The following is a 16,979-nucleotide window of genomic DNA, read 5'->3' on the forward strand; positions in this document are numbered from 1 at the left end:
TTAGGAGCCTTCAACTCTTTGAGGCAATGAGGACTTTATAATCCTTTTCCTTTTAGCTTTCATCCTCTTTGTCATTTTTCCCGCCAAATCCCACAAAGTTGTCTACTGCTGCTCTAGTTCATCTGTATCTCCAGCCTCCTTGAGGCCAGACAGCTGGCTTCTGTCCTCTTCTACTAAACAGCTATTTAGAGGTCACCTGTGACCTCATTAATCCTCGTTGCCTTTTCAATGGTCCACATTGACAGTACAGTGTTGCTTGAAGTTCAGTCCCTTATCTTGACCCTATTCCCTCTCCCCTGGTGAGAGGATTGTTTTCATTTTAGTAACATCACCTTGCTGAAGGATGTGCCATATGGAAGTGTTTCTTTTGAAAAACCACCTGGTCATCTACCACCACTGCCAAGTGCTCCTGGAGTGCATGCTGAAACACCAGCAAGGGGTGGAGACGCTCAACATTCTCTGAAGCAGTTCCCAGTTAGATAATTTGGCACGCTTAGATCCTTTCCCCAGCTACAGCAGCAGAAAGCTGCTCTGTCAAAGTAGACTGGCAACACCCAAACTGGGACGCTTGCAGATGTTTTGCTGAAGCGCAAAAGACAAGTCCTTTGTTGGATGACTCATAGGAAGGTTCCCCCAGCTGCCTCCCTGTGTCAGGGATCAGGTGCTCCCCTGTAACAGCAGGCCCTCAGCCATACCCATGTTATTCTCAGCCTAGTCAAACTGAGCTGAAGATGAGGAAACTCCAGGCTATTCAACATCCTACTTACTATTCCCACTGTGTCTAAGAGGCATGTCAAATTTAGTATGTTCAAAACCAAACAACCCACCTTCCCTCTCAAACCTTCACTTCCTCAGTTTTTTCCATCTTGGTAAATGACAACTGTACTTTTCAGTTGCTCCAGCCCCAAACCTTTAAATCATTTTTTACTGCTTTTTCTCCCAACCCAGACGTCATCAGCAAATTCTCTTGACCTCAGGAACACTGGCAAAGTCCAAAGACTTGTAACCATCTCCATCAGTTTAAACCACTCAAGTCTAAGCCGTCATCTCTCCCTAGCCAACTGCAACAGCGTAATTGGTCTCCCCGTTTTCACTGTTGCCCTCCACATGCTAACTAGGACAATCTTTAAAAAAAAAACTCTGCTCAAAACCCACCAATGGCTTCCCATCTCACTCATAATAAAATATACACTCCTCTGCATGGCTTACAGGGGCCTGTGTGACCAGGCCCCTCACTGACCTTTAGTCCCCCCCTGGCCATACTAGACCCTTTGCTGTTCCTCACAAATGCAGTCCTCTAGCCTGGATCACCCTTTTCCCTCAGATCTTTACTTAAATGTCACCCAGAAGAGGTCTTCCCTGATCATATATTTAAAATAGCACTGTCCCCTCATCCACCTCTTCCTGCAAGAGCTCCTGTCCCCTCATCCTGCTTTTTCTTCTTAGTATGTACCATTACCGGATATAATATGTATTTACTTATTTCTTGTTTGTCTGGTTGCCCCTCACCCTCCTGCCCCCAAAGAAGGAATTTAAGTTTCAGGAGGAGAGCAGGGATTTGGCTTTTGTTCACTGCTGTGTCCCCAATCCCTTAGGACAATGCCTGGCACAGAGCACACATTAATATAAATTTGTCGAATGAATAAAGTGGTATAATCCTAAACATTTTTTAGGCTATCTGAGAAAAAGTTGACATTCCAAAGGTAAAAAGAGTGATGGGACAAAGAATAGAGACAAATGGTTTATTTGGTAACAAGGAATAAAAAGGAAATCTTAATTCCTCTTCTCTCCTCTGGTTGCTGACCTGCACTGTGATAGTCAATGGATAGAAACACACAAGAATTCCCTTGCAGGGATCTTTTGCAGAAATGCAAAGATGCCTGAGTTATATGACTTGCAATGATTGTTTTCTAGACAGAAGTGCCAGCTGTTGTGCTTTCCAATGTGTCAGTGGTTGCTACATTCTCCTTCTCCTTCTTGTCTTCGGGTTTCATGGCAGGAAACAGAAGTACTTCCTACAGGAGAGAAAACGCATTTTGAAGCTAAGAGGGACTCAATTTTTCCACAGCTATCCACCCATTCCTTTTGCCTCTGGTTCTTGTTATGACCAAAATCCAAAGATCTGTTCTTTTATTTCAACTCAGTCCCTCTGAATGACAGAGGATGGGAAAGGACAAAAGCACAGCACTGCTTAGAGCACGATGTCAGAAAAATAAATACAGACATTCTCTTCAAATATGATTTCCTCGTCTATAAAAATCGGGTAATGACAGTGTCTGTACCTCATGGGGCTGACAAATTAAATGAGATAAGGCATGTAGAAGGCCTAGCACGTTCCTTAGGTCCTTAGGAAATGCAAACAATTAGTATTCCTTCTGCCTCAGGCCAAGGAAAACCCCAGACCCTATAAGGTCAAGATGCTCTGATCCTCCTCCTTTGAAGTTGCATGTCACTCCTCTGCCTGTCCTCCTTCCAGCCCAAAGCTCTATCTTTATTCTCCTGGCCCACCGTGCGCCCCCTCACCAGAGTGGCGCTCCTTCAGGACAGTGTGTGCTGTAGAGGGCGGCTGTTTACCTTGATGTTATTGGAGTCTGTGAGAAACATGGTGACGCGGTCGATGCCCATGCCCCAGCCAGCGGTGGGGGGCAGCCCGTACTCCAGGGCGGTGCAGAAGTTTTCATCTATGAACATGGCCTCATCATCGCCAGCAGCCTTGGCCTAGACGAGGAGAGAACCAAACAGTGACAATGCTCCAGGCTGCACTGTCTCTCAGTGTCTGAGTGAGCATGTTCAGAGGGTTTACCATTTCTCTCAAAGACCCAGAGGTCAGGACTGATGAAATCCACTTCAGAACACATGCAAATTTCTCTGTGAAATGAAAACACCTCCACTGCCTGGGGCTCTGTGAGTCCAGTGAGACTGACTTTCCAAGACTCTGATGACTCCTAAGAATCTTTCTCCCATTTCCAGAAACTACCCATCAATGGCAGTGCTAGTGCAGGCAGCCTGGGGGGCTCTGTCTTCATGACTCTTTACCTGCCTCTCATCCCCAAGCCACCTCAATAAATGTGCCATCTGATGAAAATTATGTTCTTCTTAGGCAAACATTTTCAAGAGAAGTCTCACACTGCCCTCACAGATAATCATGCCTAAGCTCTTCTTATGTAGAAAATTCTAGGGCCCAAACTAGTCAAGTTCTCCATCTTCAAGTGTGACTTCACCGTGGAGGAGGGAGGAGGAGCCTGTGGCTTTATCCTTCATTTCTGTTGAAGTCACCAAGAGATGCAGACAATGAGAGACCAGGGTTAAGGCTGATATTTTCCAGTCAGTGGGCACACCGATGAAATATGTGCCTTTGCTCACACTCTCCCTCCTTACCTTGGCCTGTTCTTCAAAAAGCTGCCGCTGCCGCATGGGGTCATTCAGCTCAGTGTAGGCATTGCATATTTCCTTCTTCATGACAAACAGCTCAAAGCGCTCAGTCAGGCCCTCTTTAGAGCGGTGCCTGGGGACAGGAGACCAAAGGAGAGGCTGAATATACAGGTTCACTAATAATATCTGGTACAACAGAGTTCCTGAATTCTATTAAAAGTGTTACTGATTGTGACTTGGAGCCTGCATGCATTCTCAGCACCAAATCATTTAGTACAATAGTGAGGAAGATTAGAGATAAGGAAGCTTTAATTATCTTCACAAACCTGTGCGGTAGACTGTTGCACTGAACCATAGCTCCTGTATTCATGCCCTTCTGCAGTCCCTGTCACACTGACTCTGGTCTGCCTACATGACTTGCTTTGGCCAATGGGACATCAGCAGAGGCTTGATATGTGCTTGCACCCTGGGCTTTATTCTTTTGGAATGCTTCCTCTTGGAGCCTAGCGACTATGTAGGGAAGCCCAGCCTATGCTGCCAGAGAGAGGCTACATGAAGACGCTCTGGAGGGTGAGATCCCATGTGGAGGAGAAGGTACCCTGGCAGAGTTCCTAGCTGAAAAAAGCCACTTGAGTTACCTTAGCTGACACTATGTAGAGACTACCCAATGAACCTACAAGATTTTGAGAATTAATAAATTGTTGTTTTATGCCACTAAGTTCTGAGGTTGTTATGCAGCAATAGGTAAATGAAACACAATGCTTTATCTTACCATTTGGCCAAAGGGCTCATTATCTGCGGGTGATCACAGATGAACGTAGGGTTGATGCACATCACTTCCAGGAACTCCCCGACGAGCTTAAGGAGAAAACAAAGCAGAACTAGAGACCCCTTCTGAATAGCATTTTGATTGTCCCAGTCTTGGCAGAAGAGGACTCAGCTCCTACCCACACCTAACGCTATAAGGATTTATCCTAAGTTTCTCAATGGGGCTGGTTAAGGACTAACTGAGATAACATACCCAACTCTTTGGCACAAAGCTTAGTATAGCAGGAGTTCAAAACTTATTAATTCTCTCATTTCTCTCTTTAGAGCTTTCCTGCGAAGCTGTACGAGTTACTTCTCCACAGTGGAGTACACTGTCATAGGGGGCAGGTGGCTAGTGACCACTGGATGAGGGCATGTACTAGAAGCAAATGGCCTTTCACCTTATCAAGGAGCCTGGCTGTGGTCCGAGGTGGAGGGCATTCAACACCTTTTGCCACACAGATATCATCAAGAATTTTGCGAGTTTCTGTAATACAAATGTACAAGTTAGAAGAGAGAATATCACAGTACCCCCTAAAAAAGTATATAAAGAGAGTGGTATGGGAAGTTCTAGCCCTGACCTAATTCAGAGCTGACCAGGAAGGAGGGCCATAGAACAGAGGGGTGCATCACTTTACCTTCAGTTTCGAAAAGGTTAGTTTCTGGCAACTTCACCCCCAGGACTTTCTCAAGCTCTTCTACCATGTTGATTCTCCGGAAGGGTGGGGTGAAGTCAATCTCCTGGGCTTGGCCCTCCGGGCCATCTGGATGGTAGGTTACCTTGTAACTGCCTGTAATGTGCTTCACCATCCCTGGGAAAGAAATCTGTCATTTAAAGAGGACCAAAAGGAAGTCCTCCTGTAAGCAGCACACCAGCCCTTCAGACATGCATGAAGGACAAAGGGAGCCGATGGTGGTGGTGGTGGTGGGGGGAGGTCGTTACCTGAAATCATCTTCTCTGTGATTTCCATGAGATCGTGATAGTCTGCATAGGCCATGTAGAACTCACAGGTGGTGAACTCAGGATTGTGAGTCAAATCAATTCCTTCATTCCGGAACTGGCGCCCAATTTCATAAACCCGGTCAATGCCACCAACCACCAGCATCTAATAACAACATGTGGCCATGGTCACAGCAGCTAATCTTGTCTTAATAGCTCTGGAAAATTTGTCTCTAAAAGCTGTAACTTGGTTTTCACAGCTCAGTCATGCTTTCAGGTCTTTATCCAAATGGTGAGTACTGTCCTCTCTTTAGGCCTTTGTAGTGGATAGACACCATTCACTTTGGCTTCCCAGGACCTTCCGTGGTCTGTGGTGTCCCCCATCTCCAAGAAAGAAGGCTCTCTTGGGGTTAGGATACAGGCATGTGACCCAACTCCCCACCAATCAGACACACCTTGAGATGTGTGGAAGCTACTGAAAGAAGATGCGGGTATTGCAAAGAATTCTTCTGGTGAACAGGGCCAGAGATATCGAGCTTTTAGAGGTAGTAACTGCAGAGGTCCTAATGGCAGTGACCTGTGCCTAGTGCCAGGGTTATGAGCTGTGGTAACTGCCCCTAGTGGAAAAGATACGGGGTTCTCCATGGGAACAGCCCAGTGTTGTAACTGTATGGTCTCCAAGCCTGATTCTCTGATCCTCCTGGAAATTACGAGCCTCCTTATATATAGAAATACATTATCTTTTTGCTTAAACTAGTTATAACAGATTCTGTTGCCTGCAGCTAAGAATATTGAAAGACAGTCTTCTATATTTATTCTGGTGATTTCAAGATATTTATTTCCAGCTTCCAGACAGGATTAAGCTCTTTCTGCTACGAAAGACTAAAATCAGATCTAATCCAAGGAGGAGTGTAAACTTAAAATATTATGAGAACCAAAGTAGGTGAGGAGGATCTACAGACCTAGGAAAGACAATTCCTTTGCCCTCTGACCTGCAGTGCTCTACTGATCTTGTAGAGAAAGTCGAAGTGTAACACTCACAAGGCTGACAAATTAGAATACTCTCCTGGCAAGTCTACGCTCACTGTTCCTCTTCAATCAGACTATACCTGTCTAGCCAATGGTTTTCCAACCTCCTGCTTCTCTAAGGAAACAGGGCATCTTCTTATTAATTACCTTATGGTAGAGTTCTGGAGCAATTCTCATATATAAATTCATGTCCAGCTCATTGTGGTATGTGATAAAAGGCTTGGCCACAGCTCCACCTGGGATGATGTTCATCATGGGAGTTTCAATCTAAAAGACAGGGAGAAACATTCAGTCCACAGACAGAGGTCCTCAAACCAGAGACCTTGGGGATAGCTCATGCTTTGCATGTCTAAACCTGTTATAGCCCCAAGTATAGTTAAGTTCAATAGTAAAGTGCAAGTGGTTGACAAAAAAGTAGTTAACTTGATTTTCCAGAGCAGTTTCTCAATTTCTATTAATACCAAACACTATAAACATAGTACCATAAACTTTCGCAAGCTGTAAGTGGGAATCTAAATGGGTATAGCCTTGAGTTCAAATTGCAGTATTAAAAATTTAACTGCTTATATCCTTTGACTTAGTTATTCTACTTCTAGAAATCCATCCTACAGAAACAGCTGCATGGGGCCGGCCCCGTGGCCGAGTGGTGAAGTTTGCACGCTCTGCTTTGGCAGCCCAGGGTTTCGCTGGTTCAAATCCTGGGCACGGACATGGCACCGCTCCATCAAGCCATGCTGAGGCGGCGTCCCACATGCCACAACTAGAAGGACCCACAACTTGAAAAAAAAAAATACACAACTATGTACTGGGGGTTTTGGGAGAAAAAGGAAAAAAATAAAATCTTAAAAAAAACCCCCCAAAAATCCCCAGCTGTACCTGAGCACAAAGATGGTCACTGAAACATGATAGAAGAAAAACAGAAACCTAAACTATCAATAGGGGAAATAACTTATGCAGCATTAAAAAGGAATATAGATAGATAGATAGACATGCAAAAGGCTCCAGATTATAGTAAGTGGAAAAAAGCCAAAAAAAAAAAACCCGAACCAGATCCACCACAATACATATAATGTGACTTCATTCATGTTTAAAGCAAAAAATAAAACCCTCCCAAAACATTTACACATGTACCCATCTGCAACATGCACAGGTGTGTATGTATATATGCATAGTAAATGGCATGGAATGATACAGACCAAACTCAAGTTTGGGGAGGGAAGTTAGTTGGGATAAATAAAAGGAGACTTTGGTTTTGCTTCTCTTTCTTTATTGTTTGAATTTGTTTTACATGCACTCACCTTTCTCATACAATTAAAAAAAATGTTTCTAAATAATGCTTTCCCCAAAATTTCCCTAAAAAAACTTTTTTCCATTTAGATAAATGGAATAAAAACTAAAATTTTTTTTTAACGCTACAAAAAAGCAAAATGAGTTGATAACACATTGAACGTGGCATCATTAGTGTGTGGACAGCCCTACACTTTGTCCATTATCTTAGCAATCAGATCCTGTCTTCCTACTCAGGGCACTAAATAAAAACAGAACAAAGACACTGGCAAAAAAGGGGACTTTTCACTGAGCATAAAGGATACTGACACAGGATATGCCCCGGAAAAGGGAAGAGAAGGAGTAGTAAGAGGCAAGCATAGCAAGGTGGCTAGTCACGTCAGCTAAGGAACTCTGCATCACCTCTAGGAAGCCCAGCTCATCCAAGAAACTTCTTATATATGTGATGATCTTAGAGCGGATGATAAATTTCTGCCTCACAAAGTCATTCAGGATCAAGTCCAAGTATCTCTGACGATATCGTGTTTCCTAAACCAAAAGCAACAGAGAGAAATCACTGACATGTCTGCTTCAATGGTCTGATAAATCACAGCTAGGAGGCCACGAGAGCTTACCTTGTCTTTGAGGCCAAAGTGAAGATGAGGTAACATATGCAAGCAAGGAGACAGCAGTGTGATCTCATAGGGAATGATGCTCAGCTCACCCTTCTTGGTTTTCCCAGGATTCCCCTGAACTCCAATTATGTCTCCCCGACGCAGTTTGTTATTGATACGAATAAATTCTTCTTCTGATTTATAATTCCTGAGCGAAAGGCAAATGTAATTCAGTATACAATATTCCAAATTAACACTGACCACTGGTTTACTCTGGAACCTTCACTAAACTGTTAATGCTTAATTACTGGGAGCTGAAGAGGAAGCTCAGATTCAAAGTCAACTGTTAAAAAAGTATTACCTTTTATTTTTAACTGCCACACAACCTGATAGCAGTCATTATTCTTCAGGTGATCAGATGGCCTTTTTATTCTCTTTTCAGCCTTACCCAACCATACCCCATTTCTTCTAACTTTAAATACTAATGGGAAAAGAAGAGCACACGGACCTTTGTCCCCAACTGTGTTGCTCTGGGCCAAACTAGAAAGGCTTATAACTGGATATTTCTATATACCTGGAATTGGCCATGACTTGCAACTTGACACCCTCTCCTCGAAGATCATAGAAGATGAGCTTTCCCCCAGAAGCTCTTTTGGCATGAATCCTACCTAGAAAAAGAACAGCAAAAATACTGATTGACAGAACCAGAAGCCATTTCGTGATATCAGTTCCAAAAAGCTCTCTCTGTATTATTTACGTCTGGGCAGAACATAAAGTAGAACAACTTGATTTTAACCTGATGCCTAAGCCCTGCCTTTTTCTTCATGATAATGATCACCAGTCAAACCAATTAAAAATGTGCAGGAAGGATGCTTATTGGATTCCTAGAAGATGGCAGTGTTGGTGCCAGCATTGTTTTGGGATCTTCCTGAATCCTCACATAAAAATAGAAAGGACAACTAGATAGGCAAGGCCAAAAAACTGTGGACGAAATTTACAACAAAATTATGTTGGAAGGTATTCCCAAGAATCCCCAAATACAAGCAATGGGGCAAACCACCAAGAGCCCCAAGACCTCCATTCAGGAAAAAGCTGTAGATAGCAACAGGGCGTCTGATGGGTCTGAGAACTGGAAATCTCCCAAACAGCCATAAGTATTCACCGGAAAATGTGGCAGGCTGAGGGGAGGAGAGCAGCTGAATCTGGGAGGGGATCTGCCTACTGCCACATAAGTGAGTACAATGGGCTGCATTATGAAGGTCTAGGGGCCGAAGCCCTTTAGTGCAGCCCCAGGAACTCTCTAAAGTTTACAGCCAGGGATCTTTTCTACACAAGGCCCCACAAAATTGAACCAGACCAGGAAAACAGAGGCAAAAGAAAAAAAGGTCCAACAAGAGTGAGGAAGGGCAAGAGAGCCTGAAAATCTCAGAAAGCAAGCTGTTATATTTCTGAACACTTCACAAAAACAACAGAAGAGGGAGCTCAGTGAAGCTGGAAAAGCTACCTGAACCAAGCTTCCTGTTAACATTCAGGAAAACTAATTTCATACAAAAATAAGTAATGTGGTCAAATACCACACACAGTTACTAAACAAAAAAAGAGAGAATAAGGAGAGTAACATCCCCACAGTGAAAGCACTTAAGAAAGACAGGCTCAGAAAAAACAAAATTCTATTTCGCACTGAGCTGAAAGACATTAAGATGACAACACAAAACATGAAAACACAAGTTAGAATCAGAAAAACTAAGAAATGAGGTGACACATGAAAAAATTAGAAAGAAAGTGAAAAAATCATCTCGGAAATGAAGACTAAAGGAAACAGGAGTGAATAAATACAACAAATAATGCCTTGAGAGAAACAAAGTGGAAAGGAGGATAAAATTAAAAAATCAAAGTATACAGAAAGAGATAAAAAGGATGTGAGAAAGAGTGACAAATACCAAAAAGCAGCAAAGATACATGTGGATAAAACGAGTCCCAAAAGTAAACCAAAGCAAGAAACAGAATACAAAAAATTATATTCAAGAAAAACTTTCTAAAATAGACTTGAAAACACGTATTTAAAGGGCACACTGGGTACTGAAAATGTTAACCAGAATGACTAGCATGAAGACGTATTTGGGTAAAATCACTGGACTTCAAAGAAAAAGAAATTTTGGGGGCATTTAGCTATAGGCAGGAGGTTCTCTCTGGGTGGTAGCATTATGGCTAACTAAACTTTTCTGTGTGCTTCTTTGCATGTTTCAATGTCCTAAATTTTCTACAACTAATAGTTTTATTATTTTTTTGGGGGGGGAATGAAAGATTTAAATTTTTTTTAATTAAGAAGAGATCCCACACAAGATATTAAACTCCAAAATAACAATGTTCTAGAAATGACAGACTAGCACAAAGCATTTTCAGGCCACAGATTCACATTTTTTAGGAGCCTGGGGCCATGGCTCCCACAGATGAAGGGAAGTCCTCATAAAGGACTATGAATGAGCAGGAGCATCAGGCTAGGAGTCCCCCTGAGACAATGCCCCTTCCTCTGCAGCATCACCACTGGAATGTGATCTCACGCCTCAGGGCTGCTCTACTCTCTGTGAATAGATACACTGGCACTGTCCCTAGTAAAGCAGCCTTAGACACAAGCTGCTTGAAAGCCAAGACCACCCCAGACCCTTCTTTGCGCTACTGGAGAGGTATGCCTGCTGTGGGAGCTCAGCAAACTGCCAGGAAGGCTTCCTACCTGCCACCTTTAAGGTGATGTCAGTCAGGTGGTCCCCAGGCTGCAGGTGGCTGTATTCTTGGATGAAGTGAGTGAGTGAGATGTCTACATGGAACTTGTGTGGGTACGGGTCTTCCCCACTGACCTTCAGTTGGTGGACTGCTTGGCTGCGGATCTTGTAGTATTGCTGTAATAAAAAAAAAAAAAGAGCTTTGAGAAGTTGAACCTGGTCCGAACAGCGGCCCATCTAGCAGAGTACTGTATTCTGCCTCAGAGAAGCCCCAATACACTGAGGTTTTTTTTTTTTTTTTTTTGATGAGGAAGACTGGCCTTGAGCATACATCTGTTGCCAATCTTCCTCTTTATTTTTTTTCCCCAAAGCCCCAGTACATAGTTGTATATTCTAGTTTCAGTCATTCTAATTCTTCTATGAGGGATGCTGCCACATCATGGCTTGATGAGCAGTGTGTAGGTCTGTGCCCAGGATCCAAACTGGCAAACCCCGGGCTGCCAAAGTGGAGTGCATGAACTTAACCACTCAGCCATGGGGCTGGCCTCCATTGAGGTTCTTTAACTGAGCCATCTGCACTGTTGAAATCACGGGATTGGATATGGAGTGAGATTTGCACTTAAAATATGCAGCATGGCCAGATACACAGCTGGAAATGAAGGCCAGAATTCCAAAACGCAAGATTCAACAAAAAGAAAAATCAGAGTTCTTCCTAAAATAATAGAAGTTAAATGGTATAGGTGGCCTTGGTTACCACTTTTGTGGAACCATCTGGATAGTGAATCACTTATCTTCTTTCCTACTTTCCTACCCCTGGCCACACATCAGACTTTTCCCCAAAGCCTGGAGAATGTAAAAAAGAAATATTCTACAGCAGGGGTCAGCAAACTTTTTCTGAGGCAACTACTCTAATGTAGTGTGAAACCAGCCTCAGACATACGTAAACAAATGGGCATGGCTGTGTTCCAAGACAATTTTATTTACAAAACCAAGAAGGAGGGTTGGGGGGCAGGGGCAGTGCTGCATTTGACCTGTGGACCACAGTTTGCCAATTTCCTGTCTAAAGTAAACCCTAGTCCATCTTCAGGGAGACACTTTCTCTGGGGCTGCTATAAGGCCCAGCTAGTTCCAAGGAGATTAATCAGTCACTTGGAAGTACTGGGTTCTCCCAAATGTCTGTTGGGAGTTGATTAGAAAAATACTCAGGGCCTATGCCTTTAACCAGATGGGGTGGTAGGCCCACTCCTATCTCTTTGCTGTGACCCAGGGCCCAGTGCCAGTTCCAGTTCCTATTTGTCATCTTAGTCACAGGTCCCTCCTACTGTCTGGTCCCAAGGAATCTGCCACGCTCCACCAGAAGCTTCCGTGTGCCCAGCCAGGTGGTGGTCAGAGGACTCACATTTGGGTCCAGGCTCTCCTCCTCTGCACCAACACCATTGTCAGCAGTGTGGTTGGTGGCAGTGGCTTGGCTTAGTTGTTTCTCACTGAGCTCCTTCTGCTTGGCCTCCTTCTCTGCTACTTTCTTCTCAGCTTTCAAACGTCTCTTTAGCTCACTGTTGGGAAAATGAAGATGTTCAATGTGATAGCTGCTTGAAGAGTCCTCTACTATGTTCTGCCCCATAGCCACTCATCAAGAATATGAATAGCCTGGGGTAAATGCTCTGGCCCAGTTCTACACCCCCACCTCTAGGCTCTTAGTCACTGAACTCTATATGTGAAAGAGACAAAGGAAAAAATTAGCTTAAAATAAAGATGTGAGAGATCTTTCTCAGTTTCTGCTTTCCAGTCTGAGGTCTTTGGCATTAGATCCCAACTAAAGCTAAGATACACCAGGACAAAGAAAAGCCTACACACTAATTTACATATAGAACAGGAAAAAAGGTTTCCCAGAAAATCAGCAAGATAGGCTTTTCTCAAGCTAATTAGGCTAGGGAGCTCCTTGAGGCCAGGGACTGAATTTTAGTTGTTTGGTATCCTCTGTAGAATATGAAGTTCCTAGAGTACCACACCTGTGATAAGGCAACATCTCTAGCTCTGTCTGCCACCTGTCTACTCTCCCCTAAGGAGTGGGTTAGTCTGGGGTGGGGTGGGGGAGAGGCGGCTCTTCAGAGTTCAAGGAATACTCTGCTGACAGTCTCTCCCTCAGCACTGATCAGTGCATTGACAATGGCCCTCAGCATTGGTCTCACTCTGTGCACAGGAGCCTGACTATGACGACAAACTCAGTAGAACAGTGTACACAGCAACATGGCATAGGTGATGATATACCCTCTTTGGAGTCAGATGCCTGGGAGTACATCCTGACACATCTACCTACCACTTATGTGAACTTGAGCAAGTGACTTAACTTCTGCCCATCTGTAAAATGGAAATAATAATAGACATTCCCTTCCCCAAATGTGGTGGGGATTGAGATAATGTATGTAAACAGACGACCCTGTCCCTAGCATTTGGTAAGAACACAAATGTGAGCTATTCTAGGTTATCTCTCACTATCTTAACCCTTCACTCTCTGCACCCAAGACAGAAACCTTACAAATTCGGATAAATTTCTGGTCAAATCCCTCACTATCCAAACTCTTGATAGTTATCACCTGAGACTCAAAAACTAATTTGGACAACTTGGTATCCCTTATGATCTGAAATCTTGCTATCTGAACCCAGAAACCAAACAGATTTGGGTAGAGACGGATACCCTCATTATCCAAATAGAATTGATCATTCTTTCAAACCACCAATGTTAACTGAATATCCTATAATAATGAACCACGGCAAATGATCCTCAGTCACGATTGCATATTGTCTGGCTTCAGGACACATTCTTAATTTTCAGTGAGTTTAGAATAACTCAATTAAAAAAACTTAATTGGGGATTTCAAATGGTCATCTTTTAAGTAACAAAACTGGCTCTCAGGGCCTCAAAGCAGGCATCTCCGACTGGATATAATTTGTCTTCTAACAGCTGTGAAGACAACCTTTCCAGAACAGTGTGCCAGGCCTACTGTGCTGTAATGAGTCAGCAGGCATCTAAGCCTATCTAGTTCTTCCTAGTATTAACATAATAAACCTGTGTTCCATTCAACTAGGTGTTGCTCTTTAAATCAAATCAGTCATAAGGATAAGCCAAAAAGGCCCTGGGGATAGAACTAAGACTAGAAACCAAACTAATCTCAGGAGCAAATTTCAGAAAGACAGGAAAGAGAAAATACCGTATTAGAAATTCTTTATTCATACACGGGTTTTGTTTTCTGCACTGTTCTAGAATAAGATCCAAAAGTCATCTCAAGAATCTATGGATTGAGAATTCGAATTTATTAAAGAGAAAACGAAAACGGACCATTGATTCTGGTAGCAGGGCTCTTTGTTTCCTTAGTAACAAGTCCAAAGGCTTAAAAGACAGGAACTTAGTAAGGGAAGGAATTTTGCTCCCAGAGCAATAAAGAAGGTAACAGGCACCAACCTTCTTTTATTAGAAAGTGGCTTGTCCTTGTGAATCGCTGTGAAAGGAGCAAGTTGACACAGTCGCAGCTCCCTCTGCCCCCACTGTGCCCAGGAGGTTTGGCGCAGGGACCCCCTAACAAGCCTTACAGCAGCTTGCATCAACATGGCAGAACACCCTGGAACTAATGATTACCACCACCTAACAGGAAACACAGAGATGTGGTGTCAGATGGGACAGACAGTATATACACACCCAACCAGCACTCCTAGTCTTATGGGTTGGGTGAGGGGGATGGGGGAGATTGTACCTTTTAGTGTCCCATTTTACGTAAGACCCTCTTAACTGACAGCAACTCTGTAACATTTACTGTGCTGCAACTGTAACTGACAATGTTCCTGGTCCTGGCTATGGTAAAAAAGAGGTGCAGATCCTGCATCAAAACTCAAGAGCGAGTCAATCAACAGTTTGCAGGTAGAAATGATCACAAAATTCTAGAAGATGGGAGATAGGACATAAGGCAGTATTTCTGCAGCCCCTCACATGTGGTCTCTCCTGGAGATGAAATACCTGGCCACAAAGATGGCAATGGGAAGTATATAAAATTATCATTATCAACTGCAAACTCTAGATGAAGCTAAAAAGTAAACCACACAAAAGGACCTCTGAGGTAAAGATAAGACTTGTTTAGAGTTCTAGAAACAAGAAGGAAAGGAGAATTTCAGGAAGGGTCTTAGACTACATTATGTTTAAACATTAACACTGGAAGGCAAGAGAATTATAGGGATCATATTCTTTACTGCATTCAAATAAATTTGGCCTTTCGTTTGGGAATGAGTCACCTGGAAGGCAGCCCTTCTCTTCTTAAACTCGGAGAAAATAACTGGCATAAAATGGTGCTCACTAAAGATTCAGACCAAGAAAGTTCCAAAGAACAATTAAGAAATACAATCATGTGCTGCTTAACGATGGGGATATGTTCTGAGAAATGCATCCTTAGGTGATTCTGTCCTAACGTGAACATCACAGAGTGTAGTTACACAAACCAAGATGGTACAGCCTACTACACACCTAGGCTCTATGGTACTAATCTCATGGGACCACTGTCATATATGCAGTATATTGCTGACCAAAACATTACGTGGTGCATGCACAAATTATTTTAGCCCGTAGTCCCTAGAGAAACATATGACATCAATGGCAGATTCTTTTAGACAATGTGACGAAGAGGTATGGTGCAGTCAGTGTAAAGAGCATGGGCTGTGGAGTTACGGACTTGATTTTAGATTTCTGCTCCAGAGCTCTGGATCAGTGATAGACCACACTTTAGCAACACATTTAATCACCCAGAGCCTCAGCTTACTAAATTGAAAAATGGGTATTAACACTTGCCTTGCAAGGTTATTACTGAGATCAGACAGGAAGTCTGTATAGTTGTAGCACAGGGCCTGACACACAAAAGCTATTTTAAAAAGTGGTTGCTATAATTAATGTAAGAAAAGTCAGTAGAAAGGATTTGGTCAGTTTCCTCAATTTACCTTAAAATCGCACTTGACTACGAGGTATCTGTGATATACAACCCTAAAATTCAATTACTGACGTAAAGATCAAAATCCAGTCAATTTTTCCCAAAGGCAGAAGTCCAAGACCAGGCTCTAAACATTTATAGGGATCCATCAGACACTCTCAAAAAAGACAACATATTAGGGTGCCATCAACCATAAATTTAGGTATTTCCTTTCCCATTTTTCTAGAATATTTGAAGTATAAACCCAGAGACACAAAAGGAAACACCAATTCTTACTTGTTGAGTGCAGTTCCATCAGGGTTCTGCAAGGGAATTGAGCCCTCGCGCAATAAAACAGCCTTTATATGTAATGAACTAATTTCTCTCCTATGCCTCTCAAATAGCACTATTTATGTATCATCTTCGGGGATATTGAGAAAAGTCATTGCCTATGTTCTATGAAGAACCCTGGCTGATAGGGAGTGGAGTATTTAGAGAATATAAGACGTAGTCAAAGAGCGGCTAATCTTGGTTTGTTTAAATTTACTTTCATACTCCAAGGATTTGGGGTGATTAGCAAAGATATACCCAGCAGTGTAGGAGCAGCTTGGTGTACTGGGCTGAAGAAGGCAGTCCTTACTGCTAGACACTGCTCATTCACTCAATACTCACAGATCCCTGGAATAGCCAATATGGATAGGTGCAGGACACTGTTTCAGAACTGATCTCTTCTATATGGAAGGTTCAGAATGGCCTTGGTGAGGCCAAGGAAAACTTGGAGGTCTTTCTGGAAAGCTAGGGTATTTAACATTTCTCCAACCTCCTCATCGAGGCGTGGCTTCCTCATAAAAGAACGCATTTCTCAGAGAGGAAAGGGAAAGAGTCAAGTTTCGCTTTTCTCTCCGTCACCTCTCAGTCTTCAGTATTCTCTTACTCTAGGAGTAGGACGGGGGAACCCCGCCGGCCCCAGGGCATCCTGGGGGATAGAGTTTCGGGGAGTAGCGGCTACGTCCCGGCGCGTCCGTGCCCACGAGAACCGGCAGGAACGCCCCACGCACAGCCACCTCTCCAGGAGCCTCGAGGTGATTCCTGACCCGGACACTCCGACCGCAAAGGCCTTACTGACCCGCAGCGACACTTACTTCTTGCTCAGTTTCGGCTCGCCGCCGTCCACTTTCACCTCAGCCGCCTGCACTGCAGCCATGTTTCCCGAGGGCTCGGCCTAAAAAGGATGAAGTCTGACGGCAATTTCCAGGTCAGGGTCGGAAGCCCCACCACTTCCGGA

At 43.4% G+C, this 16,979-nt stretch overlaps 1 protein-coding gene across 2 annotated transcripts; it reads right to left on the minus strand.

The window, feature by feature from the left end:
* Positions 1-1,728: 1,728 nt before the first annotated feature.
* Positions 1,729-16,977, minus strand: KARS1 (lysyl-tRNA synthetase 1). 2 transcript variants are annotated; one of them, XM_070613896.1, is made up of 15 exons: positions 16,837-16,960; positions 14,209-14,388; positions 12,148-12,301; positions 10,760-10,925; positions 8,603-8,696; positions 8,050-8,236; positions 7,838-7,963; positions 6,296-6,415; positions 5,123-5,285; positions 4,818-4,991; positions 4,581-4,666; positions 4,145-4,230; positions 3,379-3,505; positions 2,575-2,718; positions 1,729-2,015 (listed from the first exon to the last, which is right to left on the minus strand). In XM_070613896.1, exons 2-15 carry the CDS (start codon positions 14,352-14,354, stop codon positions 1,911-1,913), a joined length of 1,878 nt encoding a protein of 625 aa, XP_070469997.1. In that variant the 5' UTR covers positions 14,355-14,388; positions 16,837-16,960; the 3' UTR covers positions 1,729-1,910. The 2 variants fall into 2 exon arrangements, with proteins under 2 accessions (XP_070469997.1, XP_070469998.1); XM_070613897.1 differs by lacking the exon at positions 14,209-14,388 and having other exon boundaries at positions 16,837-16,977.
* Positions 16,978-16,979: the final 2 nt, after the last annotated feature.

This window comes from Equus przewalskii, chromosome 3, assembly GCF_037783145.1.
Source record: "Equus przewalskii isolate Varuska chromosome 3, EquPr2, whole genome shotgun sequence".
Lineage (NCBI taxonomy): Eukaryota > Metazoa > Chordata > Mammalia > Perissodactyla > Equidae > Equus > Equus przewalskii.